This window comes from Polistes fuscatus, unplaced genomic scaffold, assembly GCF_010416935.1.
Source record: "Polistes fuscatus isolate 324 unplaced genomic scaffold, CU_Pfus_HIC Scaffold4, whole genome shotgun sequence".
Taxonomy (NCBI): domain Eukaryota; kingdom Metazoa; phylum Arthropoda; class Insecta; order Hymenoptera; family Vespidae; genus Polistes; species Polistes fuscatus.
The window spans coordinates 6,073,392-6,097,805 of NW_025113118.1; the positions used below are offsets into that span (position 1 = coordinate 6,073,392).

The following is a 24,414-nucleotide window of genomic DNA, read 5'->3' on the forward strand; positions in this document are numbered from 1 at the left end:
TTTTATGATACGAATGTTTTTGAGTTGGATGATAAAAATACACATATATATGTAGAAATGCATGTGCATAATATAATTTTTTAATTGATTTAATAATGTAATCTTGAGTATTGAGAGCATTTACTTTTTATTAATTATATTTCATATATTTCTATAACTGTTCATAATAAATAAATTCAAATCATTCATGTAGAAAAAAATTACATGTACATTAAAAAAGATTTTTATTATTAAATATTGTGTTATGAGAAAAGATTTTATATAATATTTATATTGAATATTGTTGACTTTATTTATTAATAATTTAAACTTACAAATTTGAAATTTCCAAAATATTATAATTTGTTAAATCTGGGATTTATATTTATAACTAACTTTGGATTATATTTATATTTATAATTAACTTGGGATTTATATTTATAACTTTTTATATGTTTCTAATGAAAATTCTTTATCAATATTTATTACATGCTCTCTTTATCTTGTGTAAGTATACAAGAAAATAATTATGTATTACCAATTAAAAGCACAACTTTTAATACTCAATAATCACTTTTTATGAATAATATTTTTATAAGAATATATTTTCTGTTATTATCAAAATATGATATTCTCTTATATATAGTACATGAATTAATTTCTTATAATAATTATTTTAATGAACAACTTTAATGCACAAATTTTTCTTGCATGTATTAAGTACACATTCATATAAAAAGAATTATGAAATTATTACACGTATTACTTCTTAAGACGATTATTACATAACTATAAAATGTTTCATTAAATTAGTAATGAATATTTCTTAAAAAAATGAATTAATATAATAGTATTTAAAAACTTAAATATCATTAATAGTTTATATAAGTATTTAGGTTGAGTAAAAAGTCTATTCGCATTGACGGCAGCTTGCTGTTCTTGGTAATAAGTTGACTAAACCGAGAGCAATACTTTTTTAGCATACAATTCAACTTTAACTGTTGTTGATGGTTTTGTTTTGGTATATACAATTGTTTCCTACGTTTTACATAATCAAAACTTTAGTCTTTTGTAAAAAAATGCGAACTAGCTTTTTACTGAATCTGATAAATTATTTACAATAACATTAATTTTGTTGTAGAAAAATATTTCAGAATAAAAAAAGATTTAGTTATCATAACATTAAGATAAAAATATTATTTAAGAATTATGTAAAATATATATAATTATAATATATTTTTGCTATTGAAAATATAATAATACCTATAAGCAATTATATTGGTTTCTTTTATGAAATATGTTATATATAACAAATAGCATAAATACTTTGTGATATTATTAGAAATACCAAAAAAAAATAAAAAATTTTCGTAATATAAGAGAAAATTTGTAAAAAAAATTTATTTAGTATAGTATATCTATATAGATATATAATATAATTATTATAATTATATTAATTATTATATTATAATATAATTATTATAATTATTTTAATTTTGTATATACACAAAATAAAAAACTAGACACATAATTATATAACATGTAAAATTACTTACATTAGTACTTATACTAATTCGAAGTTAATCATGATATTAGGATTACAAAATAAGAGTTATATCTCTCGAGAAATTAAAACGATAAAAATTAAACATAAAATTATGTAAACAATTATTATTTTTTTAATATATTAACTTGCCTTTATTTACATGATAAATAAATTAATATCTACTATGTTTAAATTATTTTATATAAATTCTTAAGTTCTAACTGTTATAATATGTTCTGTATATAAGAATTAAAACGAAAAGAGAATTCATTTTTGAGATACGTTTTGCAAAAAGTTGATTAAAAAAGAAAAAAAAATTCATTGAACTTTAAACTATGACTAGTTGAATAAACAAACAGGACAAAGTCAGATATCTATTTTTTTTCATTTATATTGTTTGAATTTATGTTTAATAATAAGTTATATGCTTATTCCTCCTACAAAAATAATAAAATTTTTATATGAAATAAAAATATTTTATAAGAAAGTTAAAAAGTTGAATAGACTTCTTCGACGCTTTTTTAACAATTTTAAAATTTCGCGGGCTTCAGTTCTCACTGACTTAAAAATTATTTGATGATTAATAAGTACAAATATTTTGTCGCCATTGGCTTTAAAATTATTAATGGCGTCCCTTGAGATTCACTTGGAGAAGTTACTCATTCTCGAGACAGTAACTACATTGTGAATTTACTGTAATTCTAATATGTTTATAGTATACATATTGTTTACAAATATTTAATTTCACCAGATGGCATTCTGAACAGTGTGGATAAATTTTCATATCTTTGTAGTGTGATTAGTTGGAGTTGTGGGAGAAATTGTTTATAGTTTGAATCTATATTTACAATAAAAAAATATCACAACTATAATTAGATATTTTTTATGGAGATTATTTATCTTTAACGATGTTACGATCGTGTTCTTTTCGTAAGCATATAGTGAAGAAATTCATTCGCTAATTCAGTGCTGCTATTGGTCAATGAAAGATATCCGTTTCGTTATTGGATGCAAATAAAAGAAGATATCTTTAATTCAGTAGTGAAAATGATACGAGATTTGTTTTCAAATATTTGAAACACTTTTATTGTGACAGATTATATGACATCTCTTAGTTATTAACATCGTAGTAAAAATAAGATATATTATATTTAATGTATTTTTTTTCGTGTGAATTGATCCCCTCTTTATACCGCATTAATATTAAAACATGTGTAAATAAGGTTAACTCATCAGAGATTACTTATATTTTGTGATGTCTATTTTAATCCTACTACTTCTCTGCAATAATAACACATGAATATACTACATATTTCAACAATATCATATTATAACATAGAATGTCTGTTACAATTTTAAAATGTCTAGAAATTGGTTATATCAATTTCTCTAATGCTTAGTGAATACAATGAAAAGTAAAATGCCACAATTTCGGAGGAAAAAATCGGGGAAATCCTTTCCAGTGAAAGTTTCTACCTTGGATGCAGAATTGGAATTTAATTTGGAAGTTAGTGATTTATGATTAATTTTTTATTAATATTTTTTTTAAAATATTTTTTTTTGTTTTCTAATGTTTCTTTCTATAAAATATTTTTAAATTTATCTTTACAGTGGAGATCTACAGGAAGGGATTTGTTTGACTTAGTGTGCCGTACTATTGGACTCAGGGAAACATGGTATTTTGGTCTTCAGTATGAAGATTCTAAAGGATTTATATCTTGGTTGAAATTAGATAAAAAAGGTGAACTTCATTGGGATTAAATTGCATTTGTTATTAGTATATCGTAGTATTTATTATAAAAAATATGTTATTTAAATTGTAGTTCAAGATCAAGGCATTTCACAACAACCCACTACTCCTTTTATGTTTTTGGCTAAATTTTATCCCGAAGATGTGTCTGAAGAATTAGTACAAGAAGTTACACAACATTTATTCTTCCTTCAAGTGAAACAAGCTATTTTGTCGATGGACATTTATTGTCCTCCAGAAGCTTCTGTTTTACTTGCTTCGTATGCTGTACAGGCAAAGGTATTTTTAAAGATATTACGTAAGTTTTCTTTTCTTCGCGTATGGGTTAAAATTGTTTATTTTTGCATGGATAATTGAACTTATCTTTACATTGATTTTTATCTTACATGATGATTTTTGGCACAGATAAGTTTAATCTATACATAGGCGTAAAAGTATATGTAGATATTGATTGGTTTTGATTGTAATTATTACTGCACGGTTGTTAGTATGGGGACTATGATGAAGTTTCATACCGCCCAGGAATGCTGGCCAGTGAAGATCTGCTTCCACAAAGAGTCATAGATCAATATCAAATGACTGCTGAAATGTGGGAAGATAGAATTAAAATTTGGTATGCTGATCATCGTGGAATGTCTAGAGACGAGGCTGAAATGGAATATCTTAAAATCGCTCAAGATCTGGATATGTATGGTGTGAATTATTTTCCTATTAGTGTGAGTAAGATTAATCAAATTTTATCATTTCTAAATAATGCTACTTGATTTATAAAATTTTAAGAATACGTCTTTGTATTTCAATTTTAGAACAAAAAAGAAACAAATCTGTGGCTTGGTGTAACAGCATTGGGACTGAATATCTATGAAAAAGAAAACAAGCTCGCTCCTAAAACTACATTTACGTGGTCTGAAATTCGACATATTAGCTTCGATGATAAGAAGTTTGTCATTAAACCAGTGGAAAAGACATCGCCAAACTTCGTGTTCTTCTCGCAGAAAGTTCGCATGAATAAACTGGTAAAAAAACAGTCAGATGTTGCCAGTTGGGTGAAGGGTTTGATAGCTTTAGGGTTGGAGGAACATAATAGTGACGAAGGTGCTCACATATTATTTGTTAAGATCCTGGACCTGTGTATTGGCAACCATGATCTATTTATGCGAAGACGCAAGCCTGACTCCATGGAGGTACAGCAGATGAAGGCTCAAGCCAAAGAAGAGAAGTCACGGTAAACATATTTATTTTTTTTTTTTAATTTATTAGTTTAGTCATTTAGTTCAATAGATTTAAAGAAAGCTAATACAAATTAAAATTAAATTGATGATTTTTTATTTTTTTTAATACTTACAATTGTTTTACATCGCTCAGGTATGATACTATTTTTATATTTGAAAAAATTAATTTATTTATATTTTACTAATTTTTATCAAAAAGTTTGAGACAGGTTTTATCCATCTACTTGGATGTGCTTTGGATTAGAAGACCTTAAAACAACGAAAGTATCTTCGTATGTTAGAATATACTTCTCTAAAAATGGTTCGGGGGTATTAAGAAAATTAGATGACTTATATACATATTATTTTATTATATATATTTAAAAATATACAAAATGAATTTAAAAAACATAATTTTTAAATGCTGATTCTAAATTATGCAAGTCATTTTTATTTACATCAGTAAAAAGAACAGATTTAATTAAAATACTCTTTAATTGTAGATAAGTAATATATTTATCACAATACACACAGTAAATATGTATATTCATCGATACTACATGCTATGATTTACTGAATGTTTCAGGTAATAGCTCTTCATAAAAGAATTATACATAATTCATTGAGACTCCTGAGCACTCATATACATTATATAAATAAAATTTAAGACATACATATTTTCAGTACTACCATAATGGAATTATTGGTAAATGTGGTTTGCATACTATTATTTGTTACTTAATGAATTGACTTTGTATCAGTAATAATTTATAAATTATAAAATATGTAAAAAAAAAGGCGAATTTAAAAATCAACAAGTCTCGAAGCAAGTTTATAAGAAACTAAATGAAAAATTTTACGAGTTCTTAGGAGCCTTGATGAGAATAATAATTCAAATTCGTTAGTATTTAATTGATTACTAATCTTACTAGGAGACAGGTCGAAAGAAATAAGTTGGCAAGAGAAAAGCAATTAAGGGAAGCTGCTGAGAGAGAAAAGGCTGCTATGGAACAACGTCTTTTACAATATCAAGAAGAAATTCGTTTAGCGAATGAAGCTCTTGTAAGAATTTTTATAATATACAGTTTGTAGCATATATAATAGAATATATTTTCAAATCTTCACGTATAGAGAAGATCCGAAGAGACAGCAGATCTTTTAGCTGAGAAGAGTCGAGTTGCAGAAGAGGAAGCAATGCTTCTTAGTCAAAAAGCATCAGAAGCTGAACAAGAAATAACACGAATTCGGTTGAACAATATGAAAGCTGAAGAAGAAAAGGTACATTTAGAACGGAAGACTAGGGAAGCAGAATTATTGACCGAAAGACTGGTACAAGAATCAGAGAGAAGAGCTGCAGAGGCAGAAAAATTGAAAGATGAATTGTTAAGAGCACGCATTGCTGAAAAAGAAGCTAAAGAAAAGCTTTTAGAATTCCTCAGTAGAAATGCTTATACTGCTGCTATAACAGTAAGTAAAGTCAAATTTAGATAAATATTTTTGTTTAATTTTTATTATGTACAAAATAGTAACATTTATTTTTGTTATAAATAGCCTGTTCCAAATCTATTCCCTTCGACACAAGTATTTACATCAGATTTACAAGCGGATCTTCAAAATTTGCAATTAGATACTGAACCTTTACCATCCGATTTAACCTCATATGATCTTATTGCTGATGGTGATGTAGATCAACTATCATTAGAGATAGAGAAAGAACGAGTTGACTATTGGGAGAAGAGTAAACATTTACAAGAACAATTAAGAGAATTGCGATCTGAAATAGAAGTCATGAAAGTTGGTGAGAAACAGTGCGAATTAGATCAGTTACATGAGGAACAGATGAGACTTGGAGAAAATAAATATAGTACATTGAAAAAAGTTAAATCAGGTTCTACTAAAGCTAGAGTTGCTTTCTTTGAAGAATTATAATATAATTTTTTTTTAAGAGAGTATAAAGGATCTATGTTATACAAAATATAGGAATTAACGATTTTGAATGTTATTAATAAAACATTCATTTTTGTTCTTATATCTACATACTTCTATAGCTAAAAAAAGCAATGAGAAATGGCTATGTATATGTATTCTATTATATTTTTTTTTATCAAACGCTAATAGTAATTTGTTACAAAGAATGATCATTAAGCTACTGAAATTTGTGTAAACATATGCCAATTATCGGATTATATTTTTATGAATTTATTAATGATGACCTCTTAATAATAATTTTAAAGTTTTAAAACTTTTATCTTGAAAGACAATAGAACAATAATATGTACTTTCTCTGATTTATATGCCTTTGAATCAAGTAAATACCTGTAGGTATTAAAATACAGGGATATCAATGAATATATATTATATATACGATAAATGCGTTTACATCTTAGTTTTTAAATATTTAATTTTTCTTTTAAATTAAGTATAATAAAAATCTTCGGTAATAATTCCTTAGAAAATTTGAATCAACTGTATTTTCTGCTATATAATATATATATATATATTATATACTATATATTATATAATAATAATTATAATAATAAATAATATAATAGTATATAAGATAATATCCTTTTATTTATGGATTTTTCATATTATTACAATACATAAATTCAAAATATTACACACAATGTAAATTAAAGTATATATAGATTCATTGGAAAATTTTTAATTTGTGTAAATAAGAACTCTTCTTATTTGTTTATATAAAAATACATTGTCATATAAAATAGATCTCTGTGTATAGCAGTGCTTCGAAGCAATAGAGTTTTCACAGAATGATACTATAAGATATAAATTTTTGAAAAGTATTCCAATAATTATTATATACTAAAATAATTAGCTTATATCATTATTTTTTTATTTTGTATTTCTTTAATATTTAAAGAAAAGTGCCTTATAATAATGCCTTAAAAATATATATACGATAAAAAAAGAAATAATTATTAAAATCTATATCATGTGTGCTTATATATTTTATTATTATATGTGCATATTATATAATAATGTATTTATAGATATCATTAAATGTGTTTTAATGGCCATAGACTGCAAAATACGTTAAGTAAGAGAAATGAGAATTTGTTATATTGGAAATGACTCAACAATAATTACTACATACATTATATGTATAGAGCGTATGGAACGTTTGTATGGAAATGAATGTAAATGTGTGGATTTAATAACAAATACTGCTATAGTTTATTATTATTATTTTTTTAAATCTAGTTTAAAATAATTTAAATACTATATGAAATTTTTAAAATAATTTTTAAAATATTTTCGCTCTTTCTTTCTCTCTGACCAATTCATTCATAGTATTTCTAAATTAGTAGCAGCTAGTTTATTCCAGTTATGCTTTCATTATAGAATGTAAACGTTATTAGTATAATTATAAAAAGATTTAAATTAATATCAGTATTCAATGTATTAAGTATTAAACGATTTATTTTTACTTATGTATTCATACATTTTTTAGACATCCTTTTTTATATAAACCATATGTTTTATGGCAAATGTATTATTATTTTTGTCTTTTTTTTTTTATATATACTTAATTGAATATAAAAGAAGTAGAAGGCTTAATCTGATTAAATTCTTTTGATAATGTTGGTATCAAATATAAACTTTCATTATCTTCAACATTTGGTACTCTAAAAAATAAATCACGCATCAGTGTTCCATCGCTAGTAGGTTCATCCAAATCGCTTTTACTCTTAGTTTTTATATCTTGAGAACGTTTAAGATTCGGTTTGATATTATATCTTCTAAAAATCATTTATATTGAATCATTATTAATTATTTTCGCATAGAAAAATTACATTGTATTAAATATAGCATTAATACCTAATGTCATATTTTGTATACAAATGAAGATCATCGGTTGTTTGAGATGCTTTATCGACCATTTTATTTTTAAGAAAATTTTGTGCTAAATCTTTGGAATGCATTAATTTCTCTAATTTAAGAGATTCTTTCAATCTTTGAATTTTCGCTATAAGATTACTTTTCTCTATTTCTTTTTGACTAAGAATCTCATGAATAATTATTTTCTCACATAAAAGATCTCTTACATTTTCAACTAAACTCATAAATTGTTTTTCTTGTGCCAGCAATTGACACGTTAACAATTCAAGCGCTTGTATAATTTGAATTCTTAAACTTGTTCCTTTTGTTTTTGCTTCGGAGAGCTAAAAATGTAAAGGAAATTTATAAATAAGAATATAACAAGTAAGAAAGAAAATAAAATATATAAAATATATAAAGTTTACCTCAAATTCTAATTGTTTTTTTTCACAGTTATGACGATTAAGAAATATTTGATATTCTTCTAGTAAAGCTTTTTTCTCCGATTCACTCACAGCTAAATCAGATTTTACTTCGTGCATTTCACGGGTGCATCTATGTATATATAAATATATTATATATATATAATATAGTGTATAGTAAATAAGAATAATTATAGCTTACTTTGCCAAATGTTTTATTAATAATGATATTCGCTTTCTATCGGCAGGACATAAATCTTGTATGTGTGAAAAATTATAAGTGCTTTCTTTATCGTTATCATTATTACATTTTGAGCATGTTGTTTTTACCGCTTTTATTTCTTCAGTTTCTGTTAATGTATTATATTGATATAGTAGTATAAATATATATATATAAAAAATTCTTATACTTAAGTGTAATTTACCTTCTTCGCCACGTCTCATATTGTACAAATTTTGTCGAATCTGCAAAACGCGTTGATGGAATATGGCGAGCCTATGTGTATGGATTTGTTCTCATTTTGTCTTCTATACTTCACAAGTCAATAACTTAATTCAATAACTCAACGAGAAGTAAAAATTCAATGGATAAATAATGATAATAATATGTGATAATAAATTAAAGGAAAAAGCAAAAATATATCTGATACAAATAAACGCACTTATACATCACAATATATGCACCTTTTAGACCATTTTACATAAGAAGTCATAAGATTATTTCTATCGTTCATTGTTTCATACATCTTCACACAAAGCAATATTTTTAATTATTTTGTAATATCGTTAGAAAAATATCTTGTTTCTTTTTCACAATAAAAAACATTTGCCACATTTATGACGCATAAAAATAGAAAAAAATCCAAAGTAAAATTGTATTTATAATATTATGCAATTGTTTTAATATATTTGTTTTCATATTACATAGAAACTACTTTAATACAATTATTTTTGATAGATAGTTTTTATACATAAATATATAGCGAATCACAGAAATATTCGTACCTCCACCGTCAATTTTAAACAATTAATATTTACTTATAATGCAATGTTTCAAAATTTTTATAGATAGAAATATATTTTAGTATTATGAAACTTTTAAGTAGATATCAATTTTATTACAAAAGAACATTTTATTGTAAGAAGAAGTTTACTTTTACATAAATGATAACAAAATTAATCTCACCAAAATATGTCCCATCATTTCACAAATATTAAAAAATGCGAAGAAGGGCTAACTAAGTACCATTTATTAAAAAATTAATTATATTACTATTATATCTTGTGTAGATACGAATAGTTTTGTGAGACCAATTTTGTTATCATTTATGTACAATTATATTTATCTAGCATTAAAATATTTTTTTGCAATAAAGCTTATATCAATTTGAAAGTTTAATAATCCTTTATTGAATTCTAGGCATAAGAATTTTAAAACTACATTAAGTATAAGCAAATATCAATTATTTAAAATTAACAGTGGAAGCGAGTATAAATAGTTCTGTGACTCACTGTATATATGTATCTTAGCAACGAATACAACTGTAGATACAGATTTTGTTTTCTTTTTATTATTATTATTATTTACTGCTATTATTAATAATATGAGAATATGAGATTAATTCTAATATACAATTAATATTATCTCATTTGTATAAAAAATTAATATTCTAAGTGTTCAAGTAACTAATATCAAAAAGTTATTTACTGTATGTATATTTGATAATAATCTTTTTTATATATATCACAGTTATATACAGACCAATGTTTATAGTTAACATGTGAATATTTATTACGGATATTAATTTCAGTTTTCTATAATTTAAGTAATAGCATCATTATTATTATTATTATTATTATTATTATTATTATTATTATTATTATTATTATTATGCTATATATACAGAGTGATGAAAAAAATTACCAGCTAAATAAGCAAATAAATCTCTTAAAATGAATATTAGCAGCCTGAAAAATTTGTTAGCAACTATACTTACAACTCTGTGTAATATATATATACGTTAATTTATATTCTTATATGCACACCTTTTCGTTGTTTTAATCTAATCAACTGGTTGCATATTTTCGAATACATAATATGATAGACTGAATGTAAAGAAATTATTTTCAATACACCTTATAAAAGTTACTTTTTACCTTGATATTTATGACTGATAATTACTTTATATGGTATAGCAATAAAGATTAATTGTATATTTTCTTTTTCACACTCCATATACACAATATAATATATATGTATATATATATATATGTATATTTTTTTTTTTAATTTAATTTTTTTTAATACATATCAAAATATAGATTTGTCTGTGTATGTGTAACTTATTGTATACTCAATGTTTTTAATCATCTCTGTTCATTTGTAGATTTTTAGTTATATATGTAATATTGACTATATAATAAGCTATAGAAAAAAAATGTCTTATAACCATAAACAAGATGTAAAACTATAAGAGTATGTTTATATGAAATGCAAAAGCATTTAATTAAATCTCAACATATATAAAATTAATGAAACTGATATAAAATGTATCATTTTTAATAAGAAATAATTTGAATGTGTTTTTTCTGTAATTCCATAACAAGAAATTATTTTTATTACTGTCGACCGTTAGCAGCAGCATTATGCTGTGCTTGGATAAATTCTGGATAATCTATATATCCATCCCTATTCATGTCATCTACAGCAAGAATTGGATCGATTAAATTGATCAATTCATTATCCTTAAATAATTTGTCTCCGCCATTCGGTGTTCCAGGTTCCTTATTACTTTGTTCTATATATATACCGGGTAAAGCATTTAAAATAGGCTACCTAAATAACTCGATTGCTATTGATGATAGATAAAAATATATCAGACGAAACTTACTTGGATTCGAGAATGATATAGTTCCATATTGTGTAAGTGTAACGTATTATTATACGGTACGTTTTTATTTTTTATCTTTTAAGTAAAAATAAAAATGGGACAATGATAAAAATAATGAATTGACTTTCATATATTACGTCAGCCTCGAAATCAAGTAAGTTTCGGCTGAAACATTTCTTTATATCACCATTAACAATCGAGTTATTCAGATGGCCTGTTTTAAATGACTCACCCGGTATCAAAAAATTATTTATTTATTAATACAACATATTGCTTATATAGTATCTCTAATTCATGTAAAAATATAATTTTTATATTTACCATGCCAATGAATGAGAGATTTTATTAATTCGCATCCATCTAATTTGTTATTGTTATCTGAATCATGCATTTTAAAATAATGAAACTGCAATTCCTGTTCCGTCATTTTACTTGTATCGATTGGAACTTCCATATGTTCTGCGATATGACTAAAAGAATATTATTTTTGAATACAAGTTAAATAGCAAGTTATTAAGAAATTCAACTTAATATTTTGTAAATGTTGATGTTCAATTTATTTATAAAATTACTATTACTCACGCTTTTTCTTGAGCTATATTGGCAGCATTAAGTATTTGTTGAGGTTGATGATTGTGATTGTACGTTTGTTGCTGTACAGGGGCTTGAACAGGTACCTGTTGTTGTACAGGTACTTGATGAGCTGGCACATGTTGTACAGGTGGTGCTTGATGAACTGGCACATGTTGTACTGGAACTTGCTGCGTGTGTATATGTATGGTGTTATATCAATACAATAATTAAATTAAATAAAAGATTAAATTCAGAGCTGTTATATATTATTAATCATATATTTTCATTATATATTAAATTACTGATTTACTTGTTGTGGTACTTGTTGTGGTACTTGTTGTGGTACTTGTTGGTGCATTTGCTGATTGGGCTATATAGAAAAAGAAAAAAAGAAATAAATTTTATTAAAATAAAAAATATTTTTTTAACTGAAACATAAGAAATGATTTTCTTTTATAATAAATACAATTTTAAAAGACGGGGAAACATTGAATCTCTTATTCCAAGTATACCATATGTTTCTTAAGGATAATAAGAATAAATGTATACCTGCTGAACTTGATAATGTTGAGGAGGTACACCTGGTGCAATTCTTTGACCTTGTCCAAATGTATTATCTACTCCAAAAAATCCCATAAGTAACCACAGAGTCCAATACATTTTGAAACACTGCTTTGAAAATAATCACTGTAACAAACCGGTAAATAAGAAACCTGGTATTGTCAATCAAACAATAAATACTAACAATTTCTTTTGTTTATAATGAAAAATTTATTATTCTGATTATTATAGAAAAAAATAAAAAATACCTTAATTATATTTAGAAAGGAAAGAGAAGATATTTAAATGAATATGTATTTATATATGTGACTTTCTCTTTCTTAACAGATCACTACTGTTCACTGTTTCAGGTTAAGTTTTACAAACAGCCATGCAGATCTGACGTGGACTTATATCATGATAGCGCTAGTATTGGTTGTGGCTGATAGTACTTACTACTTACTACTAACTGTTGGATAACCTGTCTTGACTACAATGAGTAGTATATACATGTCTGCCGCTTCGAAATGTGAATAAGTTTCTAATTACGCATTACATGGGAACCTAAATATGTATACTACAATATTACATTGACAATGTTTAAAGTTTCCTGAGATTATTATAATATGCGTATGTATTAATGAATATTATGAATAAAACAATGTGATTTTAAAGTTGACATTTATTAAATGTTGCAAAAAGCGAACTATGGACGTCGCGGAGGACGCCGAAGGATCTTTAGATCCCCGTATACAGGTGACTCATAATATATTAATTTTTATTATAACATTATTATTATCATTATTATATATATTTTTCATTTGTTTTTATATTTATTTATTCATGTATTATCATATTTTATTTATTTTATTATCGCGCATAGATATTTGATCTATATGAAAATAAGGTTATGTACGTTTGACATTTGTAAGTAACGCCCGTACTACTTTGTTACCTGGTACAATGGCCTAGTTATCTATGCTATTATGTTTTATTATGAATTTTTATTTTTATATATGACTAATAACATAATCTCTCTTTCTATGAATTTTAATGTAATATTATTTTACATTATTATGTAATTTTCATTTAATAATTTTATTGACAATAATGATTTTATGATTTAAGATGATATAATTATTTCATTTTTAGATCGAGTTGGAGAATTTAAACAATGCTACAGATGATATTAATAAACTTGAGACTGAATTAGATGTGAGTTAATGAGATAAGATATCTCATTTTGATTATTTTTCTTTTTTCTTATCCGTTATAATTGTTAATATTTATATATATATATATATATATGTGTATGTAGGAAGCACATACCGCATTTAGACAATTGCTTTCTGAATCGACAAGGCGATTGAAAGAAGTAGCAGACAAATTAGGAATAACATGTATTGAAAAAGCAAGATGTTATTATGAAGCTTTGGAAATAGCTCATTTAGCACAAGTTAGTCTTGATATATAAGTATAGATATAATATTTATAAAAAAGAGAGAGAGAGAGAGAGGAAAATTTTTAATATTTATTTTACATTTTTTTTGATTACATCTACTTAGGTGGAATGCCAAAAACAAGCTCAATTATTTCAAAGAGCTAGCGAAATACATGCAGCTGCTAAAGAAACTGTGGCCTTGGCCGAAACAAGGTTTACATCGCATCAACATGAATGGAAGTTTGATCAAGCTTGGCAGGACATGTTGAATCATGCTACTATTAAAGTAAATAGTTTTTGTTGTTTATCTCAGTATTTCAACCTGTACAATAAGATTATAATAAATAAATAATAATGTGTAGGTTATGGATGCGGAAAATCAAAAAGCAGAATGCGGTAGGGAACATCATAGGAAAGCAATGATATTTCAAGATGCGGAGCAAAAGTTATTTCAGTTGGAAGAGAAATATCGTCGTTATATCATTAAATCTAGGCCATACTTTGAGGTGAAAGCTCAATGTGATCAAATGTTAACAACGCAAAAAGAAAGAGTGGAGTATTTGCAGAAAGCAATAAAAGATGCAAAACATAATTATGCATCGAGTCTTCGTATTTTAGAAGACATTAGTAATCAAATACATCAACAAAGAAAAGATAATGGTATCATTGATACAAAAAGTCTGCCTATGTTTGTAATATATGTTGCTTGCAAACATATATCTTGTTACTTCTTTTTATAGATATCCTTGCTAATGGGCCGAGAGAACCAGGTGTAGGTGCAGAATTGATTAGTTCAGGAGATAATATGACATACAGAATGGATTTTGAAAATATAAATCATAAAAATATAACGTCTACTATAGACAATGAATATCGGAAAAATACTCACCATCAACGAGATAATGTCAGCATAAGAACTTTATTTTTTTTTTTTTTAATAAAATTTCATTCAGTTTTATAATATGTAATATATATATATTTTTATATATTTAATTCTTTTAATTTCAGGATGATGTTAAGATTGCATCGTGTATCGGGCATCTTGGTCGAAGATCTGTAGATGGTAGCGAAGCTACATCCAATCAATGGGAATTAGAGTTACAAGCTAGTATGGAAAAATTAAATTGTTCTCCATTTAATATTAAAGATTCAGAGAATGATGAGAGAAAGTTAAGAGACGTCTTTGATAAAAATATATGTGATATGCATTTAAGGGATAAGAACAATATGATTGATTTTACAGATAATTTAAAAAGCGAAGAGTCTTCTGAACGTACAGTGAATTCATTAGAGAAACAATCTACAAATATAGAAATAAGTAAAAAATTCATCGATGTACCATCTGTATCAAGTTCAACAAGTTTGCAATCATTATGTCATAATATTTTCAATTCAGTTCAAGTAAGATCAAAATATATCAATGATATTACTAAATCTTTATATAAGGAATCTAATACCAAAAAAAATTATCCTATCGAAACAGTAAAAAGTTCAGAGAAAGTAGTAAATTCAAACACGTCTACTACGTATTTATCAAAAAGAATCTCAGAAATTGATTTGAATAATTCAAAATCTCAAACGAAAGCCATAAACAATTTAAAAGACATTAAACATAATTACAGTATGCCAAAATTATATGATTGTATAGAATCTAATCTTATTGACAAGGTAATGACAAATGTTACGAGTCCTAGTTTAAACAATTTATCAACATCTACTTGTTATAGTGCCAATTCTTCACCAATAAAATCGGTTAATTTATTTTCATCGAAAACTAAACGATTATCAAACAACGAGTTACATAGAATTCAATGTAAAACTTCTTTCGAAAGATTAAGAAAAAAATCAGCTAGTATAAAGGAACTGCCACTATTATCATTAGTTGGTATTTCAACAACGTCATTTCCAACGCGAAAAGAAAAAAGTAGTAGCATGAACGATTTAAATTCTAAATAAACAGAAGAAAGTGTAAGTTAATAATTCTAACTTTGGTCTCTATATATTTAGCTAGAAATATATATGATAATTAATCTAACAAACAAACAAACAAACAAACACAAAAATATATTAACAAAAATAATTTCAAGTGATACTTTGACATTGTGATGAACTTTGAAGAAATTCATATAGGAAGAAAAAGAAACAATAATAATAAAAAAATAAAAAAATTAATCTATAATATCCAATAACATATATAATTATAACATTATAAAAATAAATGAATGGAATTTAACATTCGAAGATAAATCTATTCGTTAATAAAGAAATATATAGACCCGAAAAGAGAAAGAATGTTAAGTATAATTCAGTAACAGGGTTTAATGCGTGAGCTGCTTAATAAATATATAATTTAATATTATATACATATTATACATGTATAGATAAAATTAGTTATAATTATAAGAATTCTTTATATTTGTAGGCTCGTAGGTATGATATGGAAGTAAGAAATATGAGTGTTTCCTAATTATTTTTTTTTATTGGATTTCCCTAAATTTTCGATGCTTTCTTTTTATTTACTGTAAATTCCGAGCTTAAGGCTCACGTCGTTATATATTTATTTGTATTGATATACAGAGTGTTTCACATATGTAGGTATAACTTTAGTGGTGGTTTCTATACGCTAAAATAAAAAAAAAGTTATAATGCGGGAACAAGGTCATACTAGGCATATGATTGTATGATTTTTTTTTCTTATTTTAATGTACTGAAACACCTGAACTTATATTTTGAAGCACTCTGTATAGATATATATATATATTATTATGTATGAATTATACAATTTGTCATTTGTAGATATTACCGAATTTTATTAAACAGTTTGATATTTCTTATATATTATTTGTTTTCTTATTTTTATTTGTAATAAATTCCGAATATTTTTTTTATGTTATTCGTAAATTTTATATATGTTTAATAATTCTTTTTATAATAATCTATATTTGTCACGGAAAGTAAGAAAAGTGTTTATTTTAACCCCTTAACGCACAGATTTTTTGAAAAAAACTGGCTAAAAAACATTAATTTTTTTTTTTATGTAAAAAAACACTACTCGCTCGAATTATCTCTAGTGTGCACAGTTAAACAAGTTTTGAATTCTCGCAATATATCGAAGTTAAAAAATTGATATCGATATATCGTATATCGATATATATTAATCCATCTATCGATAATACCGAAATATTCATTTGTTATCGTAGGAGAATGCCGGTAATGCCGAAAAAACGTGCTTTGTTTTTTATGAGAAGTATTAATAATTAATTATTTTATTTTAACTTGTCATTTTAATTAGAATGGATACGTTAACTGTGAATTCAAATAATGATTCCAAAGCTACTGTAAGTATCTAATATACCACGTTTATTTCAATATCGTTTAATTCAAAGATAATAATTTTTTCGAGGTTATGTTTCTTACGATTCATTGTTAGTTATTTTTAAAATTTAATTAATATAGTATGTAATTTTTTATATATATAAATAAATAAAAATTATTCGAATTAAGTTTAATTCTTAAATTTTATGATCATAAATTTTTTTTTTTTTTAATATAATGTATCTTAAATATTTTTATTATAGGACGACAATGACGAATTAGGTAAATTAAAAAAGAATTATTTGCTACTAAAACGAAAAATTTGTAGAACGCAGTAAGTAATTTTTATATTATACTTATATTTTTATAATTTATTATATATATAAATATTCTTGTTGTGTGTATAATCATATATAATTATTTGTGATAATTATTTGTTAGCGAATTGATTAGACAGTACAATGATAAAGTGAAAGAATGCGATCGCATAAATGTAGAGTTAAACTTGGCACATACAGAAAACAAAACATTGAGAACTAATTACAATGGAGTATTGGGAAAAGTTATTAAATTAGAACTTGTAAGTAAAATTTATTTGAGAGAATATTTATATAGTTTTATAATAATTAAATATTATTAATTAATTTTATTAGCAAAATACAGAATATGAGAAACAAATTACATCTTTGTCGAGTACGACAGAAACACAGGAAATTCAACTAGCTGGGAATCAACAACATTTGCATCAATTATCATCTAAATTGAAGGAAGTAGAAATTAAACATGCGGATGAAAAAATAAGATGGGAAGTGGAAAAATCTGTATTAAAAGGTACCTGATAAATATATGCATAATAATATACACATACGATTAGAATATAAATATTTATATCAAATTCTTTTATATCATGTTTAAATTATATTACCAGACAAAATCAAACAAATGGACAATCTATTAAAGATTGCTAAGAATAGTAATTCTTCAAAAAAGAAAATAAATAAACCGCAAGGGATAGAAAAAGGCACAAATTGTAATTTTCAAAGTTAGTATTTCAATAATATTTATTGATGTTACATAAGTGAAGTGATTAAGTACATTTAAGAATTTAGATCTCATTGTATTTTACAGATTTAATATCAAAAGTAAATGTTGCTGTGAATACGATAAATGACAGTACAATTACTCGGGCTGACAAAAGCGTAATAACAAATTTGTCTTTTGAAACCAAGAAAAGTAATTTTTATCCTTTGTTTTGTGATAATTGTGATAACTTATTTTCTGATCCTGTTAAAGCAATTTGTAAGACAATGATTACAAAAAAAGAGATGATTAAGCCAATTCCTCCATATAGGGAGGTTCAAGAAGGTTTATTTTTTACTGTTTTTCTTTTTACTGATAACTAGAAGTATATTGATATTTAAAACAAAGTATATATGATTCTTTTTTTAATAGATCAGAGGAATGATGAAAGACTTAATTTTCAAAATCCATCAAAAGATAAAAGTAAATCCAATAATAGTACATTTGAATTATCCAAAATATCATCCGCATTAAAGGAAGATCAAAATCCTCATGTTATAAAAGAAGAACTTTCTGTCAACTCAGTACAACAGACAACTACTGAAACTTTAACGCATTGTATGGATGAATTAAGAAATCAGATGAAAAGATTAGAAAAAAAGATAAAGAAGCAATCTCATAAGAAGGAGCCACCAGATTATAATTATTTCCAACCATCACCATACAGGAATTATTTTCATAATGACATGTTAAACTATAATTCATTGCTTAATTTGATTTTAAACAAAGTAAATAATGTGAAGGAAACCACACGTAGCAGTAAAAAAATTCGAAAGGGAAAACATGAATCTAAAGCTCGCAAACTTATTTTAAAAAAGATAAACCGGAAACGAGTACAAAAGATTGTGTCCGCATCTAATGATGCTTGGAAAGTGGATTCAATTGTACCTTGTTACAAACAAATTATAAGAACTGATAATTCTACATCAAATAATCATATAAGTAAATCACCTAGTCTTATTAACAATGATTTAGTGTTAGATAATGATTCAAGCAATACAAATGTTGAGAAAGATATATGTTGCAATAATATAATTGAAATTGCAAATGATAATATATCGAAATCAAATAGTTTAAATGGTAAACAATGTTTAAGTTCCACGATAATTACTGAAATACTACCAGTACGTGATACTCGATTTATTTTAGAACCAATAAATCTTAAAAGTAACACTTTTCTTCAACATAAGACTATTACTGTTACCGGTAAGGATACTATTAATGATTTAGACCCTACTAGCAGTATAGCTTCCGTATTAAGTGCAGATATTTCTATGAGTAAAAAGTCAAGTGTATCTGACACTAAGAAGCAAATAAATATTCCTTCTACCAATGAATCTGATAATACTGAAAACACGATAGAAGATATATCAAATCCAATCGATAAAGTTCCAATTCATGTAAATACTTCAGATTCTACTTCTAATAGTACTGCAATTAATACCACTGTTAAGAACCGGAAACGAAAATTACAGATATTTGAGAATAAATTAAATCAATCGAATTTAATTAAAGATATGCTAACTCCGGAGAAAAATAATCAAAGTATTCACAATATTGAAAGCAATGCAATGAATATCATTGAAAATACAAGAGAAAATAATACTGAAAAAAAAATAAATAGCAAATCGAATGTTCAGATAGTTAATTCAGATGTTGTGCTTAAAAAAAAACAACGTATAATACATGAAGCGGAAACGAGTAATCAGGAAGTATCGACATTAAGTAATGAAAATTCAAATGTAATTCAAGAAATGGACGATGAGTCTGTTGAAGAGGCACAAGCAAATATATTAGATTGTACATCTTTAAACAAAACAAAAACTGAATATATCGAAAAGCAAAATAATAACAGGAAATATCCAAAAAAGCAGCTTAGATTGAATATAAAGAAAATTCCCAAATTTAAGTGCGTATTTGCTACAAATAAAAGTCGTACTAGATTGTTGGGCAATATAAATAATTTGCGGTCTCGTCGTCTAATTAAAATTGGAAATTTAAAGTTGTTCGATTCAAATGAACCAATAACTAAAGAAGATAAAAGTAGTGATAAGAAAAAGTGTGTACCTAAACCTGTATGTAATACAAATAATAAAATAAAAAAAAGTTTGGTGAAAAGTATTAGCGAATTAAAAGCAATAGATAAAGACTTAATTGAAGATTTGTCGGACAACACTTTTAACAATGAAACGCAAATAAAGTTAACAGATAAATCAGAGACATTAATGGAAAATGAGCAAATGCCTGCTGCTAGTTCGATTGCTATATCTACTGATATAAATGAGAGTACAAAAGGTGAATGTTTTACTACTACAATGACTTCATTAAAAGACTCAAAGTTAATGCAAGATAAGGATGCACTTATTAATATTAATGAAAAAGTCAAGAGAGAAAACATTGAATCATGTCAACAACTTATTTCCAATGAAGAGAATAAAATGTTAAAAAGTATCAATTTAGACTGTTCTAAGTTTAAAACAACTGATCTTCTAAATGAGGAATATATTTCTAGAAATACGCGTGAAAAGTTTTGGAATAATGAAATTAATGAACCGATTCAAAATGTACTGATAAAACCACAAATATTAAATCTGAACGAAATCGATACTTCAATCCATTCTGAATGTAACATTGAATCACAAGCGACAAGACTCGAAACTTCTATGTTCGTTGAAGAAGAAGCAACTGCAGAGATACTTAACAAAAGTATACAAGAAACAGAAGAATTTAATTTAGAATCCAATAACATTGATATGAAAACAAAAAAGGTCATTGAAATACCTCCAGACGAAGAGAATAATTTAATTATTAACGCTGAAGAACAACATAATAGCATTATAACAACTGAAGAAAAAATCAATGAATTAATGAAAGATACAAGTATAAATTATCCGATGTTTGAATTACTTAGTCCTTTAAAAGATTATCAGATTTCTAATGATACCTGTCAATCTTCTTCGGAGAATAAATTGCAAAATGTAGCAAATAATTCACTAAGATTACCTGTAAGAGGATTAGGTGCCTTAATTGATTCCAAACATAATCTTGAGTTAAAAAGGATAATAAATACAGACGTTCAAAAGCAAAGCAAAGTAATGGAATTGAATAAAATAGACAAAGATTTATCGACTAGTGGTAATTATAAAAATATAAAAGTACATGCTAAAATGTCTATAAATTCAATAAACACAACAAAGCCTAATAATAATTTAAATATTCAATCGCATAATACGATAATCAATGATTTCAAAGTTGCTTCCGTGAATAGCAGAGTGAATAATAAACATGCTGATGATAATAATTTAAATTCTTTAGTTAATCCCATTGTATTACTAGAAAATTATTTACAACAAAATTTACATCACGAAGGATTAAAAAAGTCCAGACAAGAAATGAAGAAGCAAGAATCATTGTATAAAAAAATAGGTATATTGTTATACTCTATTGTCAGTATATTATAATAATCTTTAAAATATTTTTCAAAGATAGATTTGTTTTTTTTTTCAGATAAGTTTGTTCATAAGCAATTAAACAAAATTGTAAACAATGTTGACTGGGCTATGTCTGTACATAAAGATGTCGTTGAAAAATTGTCTTCTACATGTAGTGCTCGTATTATAGCCAAGTACGTAGATATATATTATAAAATTTCTCTTGGAGAATATATCAATTAAATGGAATGAAAATTATGATTGTATAATATTTGTATATTTTTTTATTACAGAGGTATAGTGAATTTTATGCTTATAAAAAGAAATGATAATTTAGATAAAACTTATACACCGCCAGCACCTATAATGACAGCGGTTCAACAAAAAATTGTAGCGTTATTAGTTGATCTTGAAATTAAAGTACCTACGGTGATAAAATGCGTTCAAGCAGGAATCGAATTTAAAATTTTTAGATTGAATTGCACTCCTACGGTATGTGATTGTGAATTTTAATTACGTTAATATTCCTTATTTTTTCTTTTCTTTTTAGTTTTATAAGATCATTAATATCATGAAAATACTTGTATTTAATTATTTAGTTTTATCAAATCGAAAATCTCATACGATTATACATTGCTCTAACAAGGATACAAAAGGATCGAGGAAAACTTAGAATGTTGTGTTGTGATGCTTTATATTGTCTCGGATTCTCTGCAGTTCCAATTATTTACACAGTATTGACATGTTGGCCAGAAGTATTTCCACAGTTTACAGAAAATACTGGTTGGTACATGTACATATGTATATTTATATTATAGTATACACGTAATAAAACATAATTAAGAGTAAATTAATAATCATAAGTATAAATTGTTACATTTCAGATATGTTACCAAAGTGTATAGCGCATTGTATTATGTCTCTACAGGCTAATCATTTACCTCAGTTACAAAGTTTAAAAAATTTCTTATCAATGTATTTTAATTATAAAAAAGGAAGTTACTTAACTAAAAATCTAGTAGAAGAATTATTAAGATCTTTTGAAAGTAAGATATAATATCTATGTACGGTATATAAAAATATATAAAATGTTTTAATAAATATATATTTTATTAGTAGGAAGTCAATCTAAGGAAAATACTGAAAGTTTGAGAACAGCTGTAATATTGCTTGCAAAAAAGGAAGGTGTATTATGGACTCATAATAATATTATAAGGAGCACTTTGTTACCAAATATAGTCGGTAGAAAGTATGTGTATGTGCAGGAGGTATTTGCTTTACTCGGTAAGTTTTTATTGAAAAGATATAAAAATCATATCTATACCAATAAGAAATTATAATAACATTAGTTTTCGTATAGGCAACCTTATGCGTACTTTCCCTTTAGAAGATAAGGATGGAATTGTAAAAAATACTGTCGAACAACTTACAGATTTACTTGATTCGGGAGAAGGTAATATAAAAACATTGATATATTTTAATTATAACATTTGATCCGATGTTATAAATATTAAACACAAATGCTGTAATATTTCTTTTCCTATTATTTTTAAAATTAGGCCCCCATGATCAACAGGAAGGCATAGTATCAGCATTACTAAGTTTATCTAGACACGACTTGATGAAAGTTATAAATAGTGTAATGAAATGGATCCCAAATGAATCTTTAAGAGCTACAACTATAGATCAATATTCTGCACTCTTCAGGTTAAGAACAAGAGCTTTTTGGAAAAAATATTTAAAATCTGTTGAAAGAAAATTAACCCAAATAGAATCTAAAGATCATAATGTAAAGATCATAAGTAAGTAATACATACCTCGTCATAATGTATACAATAAGAATAAATAACATAATTAAACGTAATAGAATATTTTTAGGAGCTTCTCTAATTAGACAAAAAATTCGTACAAATAGTCGTTTTAAATAATTTTTTACTATATGATAATTGAACGCGATAAAAAATGTTTATAGAAGACTAGGCATTAATATCTAAAATCTAACTTCTCATTTCCTTTGTTTTTCTTTCTTTTTTTAAAAGATTTTGATATTAATGTGCACATACCAAGTATTAATAGATTACGATTTAGAATTAATACTGACAAGGAGATATAATAGACAAATTAAAATTTTGTTAATTTACTTAGTCTCCCTTTTTCTTTTGCTTTTTATGTGGTATATGTATATTAAATATTTTAAAATATTCTTCTGTAAAAAATAGTGAAAAATTAATATTCCTAACTTTTGTGTTCGATAGTTTTGATTCATAATTTTTACATATATCTCAGTTAATATTTGTTAATTAAATAATTTGTATTAGAAATAATAGATCACCCATGCAGTGCGCTTTGTATAAAGATAAAGTGTAAATATATAACGTGTGATAGTAACAGA

The 24,414-nt window shown here is 25.3% G+C and overlaps 5 protein-coding genes across 10 annotated transcripts; 3 read left to right on the top strand and 2 right to left on the bottom strand.

Annotated features, from left to right (window-relative positions):
- Positions 1-2,160: 2,160 nt before the first annotated feature.
- On the top strand, positions 2,161-6,891 carry LOC122521028 (merlin). 2 transcript variants are annotated; one of them, XM_043641409.1, is made up of 9 exons: positions 2,162-3,032; positions 3,137-3,266; positions 3,349-3,554; positions 3,764-3,991; positions 4,082-4,291; positions 4,394-4,500; positions 5,419-5,548; positions 5,618-5,953; positions 6,038-6,891. In XM_043641409.1, exons 1-9 carry the CDS (start codon positions 2,934-2,936, stop codon positions 6,413-6,415), a joined length of 1,824 nt encoding a protein of 607 aa, XP_043497344.1. In that variant the 5' UTR covers positions 2,162-2,933; the 3' UTR covers positions 6,416-6,891. The 2 variants fall into 2 exon arrangements, with proteins under 2 accessions (XP_043497343.1, XP_043497344.1); XM_043641408.1 differs by having other exon boundaries at positions 2,161-3,032; positions 4,082-4,500.
- A 1,124-nt stretch (positions 6,892-8,015) lies between these two features.
- Positions 8,016-9,356, bottom strand: LOC122521101. The gene is made up of 5 exons (XM_043641542.1): positions 9,177-9,356; positions 8,954-9,101; positions 8,755-8,884; positions 8,330-8,673; positions 8,016-8,250 (listed from the first exon to the last, which is right to left on the bottom strand). Exons 1-5 carry the CDS (start codon positions 9,193-9,195, stop codon positions 8,037-8,039), a joined length of 855 nt encoding a protein of 284 aa, XP_043497477.1. The 5' UTR covers positions 9,196-9,356; the 3' UTR covers positions 8,016-8,036.
- A 1,872-nt stretch (positions 9,357-11,228) lies between these two features.
- LOC122521044 (cAMP-dependent protein kinase catalytic subunit) lies at positions 11,229-13,170 on the bottom strand. Of its 3 annotated transcripts, none has more exons than XM_043641433.1 (6): positions 13,025-13,170; positions 12,765-12,902; positions 12,550-12,585; positions 12,225-12,403; positions 11,964-12,112; positions 11,229-11,549 (listed from the first exon to the last, which is right to left on the bottom strand). In XM_043641433.1, exons 2-6 carry the CDS (start codon positions 12,873-12,875, stop codon positions 11,371-11,373), a joined length of 654 nt encoding a protein of 217 aa, XP_043497368.1. In that variant the 5' UTR covers positions 12,876-12,902; positions 13,025-13,170; the 3' UTR covers positions 11,229-11,370. The 3 variants fall into 3 exon arrangements, with proteins under 3 accessions (XP_043497368.1, XP_043497367.1, XP_043497366.1); XM_043641432.1 differs by having other exon boundaries at positions 12,538-12,585; XM_043641431.1 differs by having other exon boundaries at positions 12,526-12,585.
- Positions 13,171-13,205: 35 nt separating this feature from the next.
- On the top strand, positions 13,206-17,032 carry LOC122521043 (SH3 domain-binding protein 5 homolog). 2 transcript variants are annotated; one of them, XM_043641430.1, is made up of 8 exons: positions 13,206-13,385; positions 13,458-13,511; positions 13,908-13,970; positions 14,074-14,211; positions 14,321-14,482; positions 14,559-14,856; positions 14,937-15,100; positions 15,205-17,032. In XM_043641430.1, exons 2-8 carry the CDS (start codon positions 13,464-13,466, stop codon positions 16,150-16,152), a joined length of 1,821 nt encoding a protein of 606 aa, XP_043497365.1. In that variant the 5' UTR covers positions 13,206-13,385; positions 13,458-13,463; the 3' UTR covers positions 16,153-17,032. The 2 variants fall into 2 exon arrangements, with proteins under 2 accessions (XP_043497365.1, XP_043497364.1); XM_043641429.1 differs by having other exon boundaries at positions 13,206-13,511.
- A 343-nt stretch (positions 17,033-17,375) lies between these two features.
- On the top strand, positions 17,376-24,414 carry LOC122521532 (protein PF14_0175-like). 2 transcript variants are annotated; one of them, XM_043642387.1, is made up of 14 exons: positions 17,376-17,534; positions 17,775-17,845; positions 17,953-18,091; positions 18,165-18,342; positions 18,440-18,553; positions 18,640-18,876; positions 18,964-22,017; positions 22,099-22,216; positions 22,316-22,514; positions 22,622-22,805; positions 22,907-23,068; positions 23,139-23,306; positions 23,383-23,475; positions 23,582-24,414. In XM_043642387.1, exons 1-14 carry the CDS (start codon positions 17,490-17,492, stop codon positions 23,830-23,832), a joined length of 5,013 nt encoding a protein of 1,670 aa, XP_043498322.1. In that variant the 5' UTR covers positions 17,376-17,489; the 3' UTR covers positions 23,833-24,414. The 2 variants fall into 2 exon arrangements, with proteins under 2 accessions (XP_043498322.1, XP_043498323.1); XM_043642388.1 differs by lacking the exons at positions 22,907-23,068; positions 23,139-23,306; positions 23,383-23,475; positions 23,582-24,414 and having other exon boundaries at positions 22,669-22,778.

Coding starts and splice junctions, on each gene's coding strand:
- LOC122521101 (XM_043641542.1), bottom strand. Junction 8,674..8,754: donor AAAAACAATTAGAATTTGAG/GTAAACTTTATA, acceptor TTACATTTTTAG/CTCTCCGAAGCAAAAACAAA. Junction 8,251..8,329: donor TATACAAAATATGACATTAG/GTATTAATGCTA, acceptor AATGATTTTTAG/AAGATATAATATCAAACCGA.
- LOC122521028 (XM_043641408.1), top strand. CDS start 2,934: ATGAAAAGTAAAATGCCACAATTTCGGAGGAAAAAATCGGGGAAATCC. Junction 3,033..3,136: donor AATTGGAATTTAATTTGGAA/GTTAGTGATTTA, acceptor TTATCTTTACAG/TGGAGATCTACAGGAAGGGA. Junction 5,954..6,037: donor CTTATACTGCTGCTATAACA/GTAAGTAAAGTC, acceptor TGTTATAAATAG/CCTGTTCCAAATCTATTCCC.
- LOC122521043 (XM_043641429.1), top strand. CDS start 13,464: ATGGACGTCGCGGAGGACGCCGAAGGATCTTTAGATCCCCGTATACAG. Junction 13,512..13,907: donor CTTTAGATCCCCGTATACAG/GTGACTCATAAT, acceptor TTTCATTTTTAG/ATCGAGTTGGAGAATTTAAA. Junction 14,857..14,936: donor TCAACAAAGAAAAGATAATG/GTATCATTGATA, acceptor TTCTTTTTATAG/ATATCCTTGCTAATGGGCCG.
- LOC122521532 (XM_043642387.1), top strand. CDS start 17,490: ATGGATACGTTAACTGTGAATTCAAATAATGATTCCAAAGCTACT. Junction 18,343..18,439: donor GGAAAAATCTGTATTAAAAG/GTACCTGATAAA, acceptor TTATATTACCAG/ACAAAATCAAACAAATGGAC. Junction 23,307..23,382: donor GGAGGTATTTGCTTTACTCG/GTAAGTTTTTAT, acceptor GTTTTCGTATAG/GCAACCTTATGCGTACTTTC.
- LOC122521044 (XM_043641431.1), bottom strand. CDS start 12,875: ATGTATTGGACTCTGTGGTTACTTATGGGATTTTTTGGAGTAGATAAT. Junction 12,404..12,525: donor CACAACAAGTACCACAACAA/GTAAATCAGTAA, acceptor ATACACACGCAG/CAAGTTCCAGTACAACATGT. Junction 11,550..11,963: donor ATCTCTCATTCATTGGCATG/GTAAATATAAAA, acceptor GTATATATATAG/AACAAAGTAATAAGGAACCT.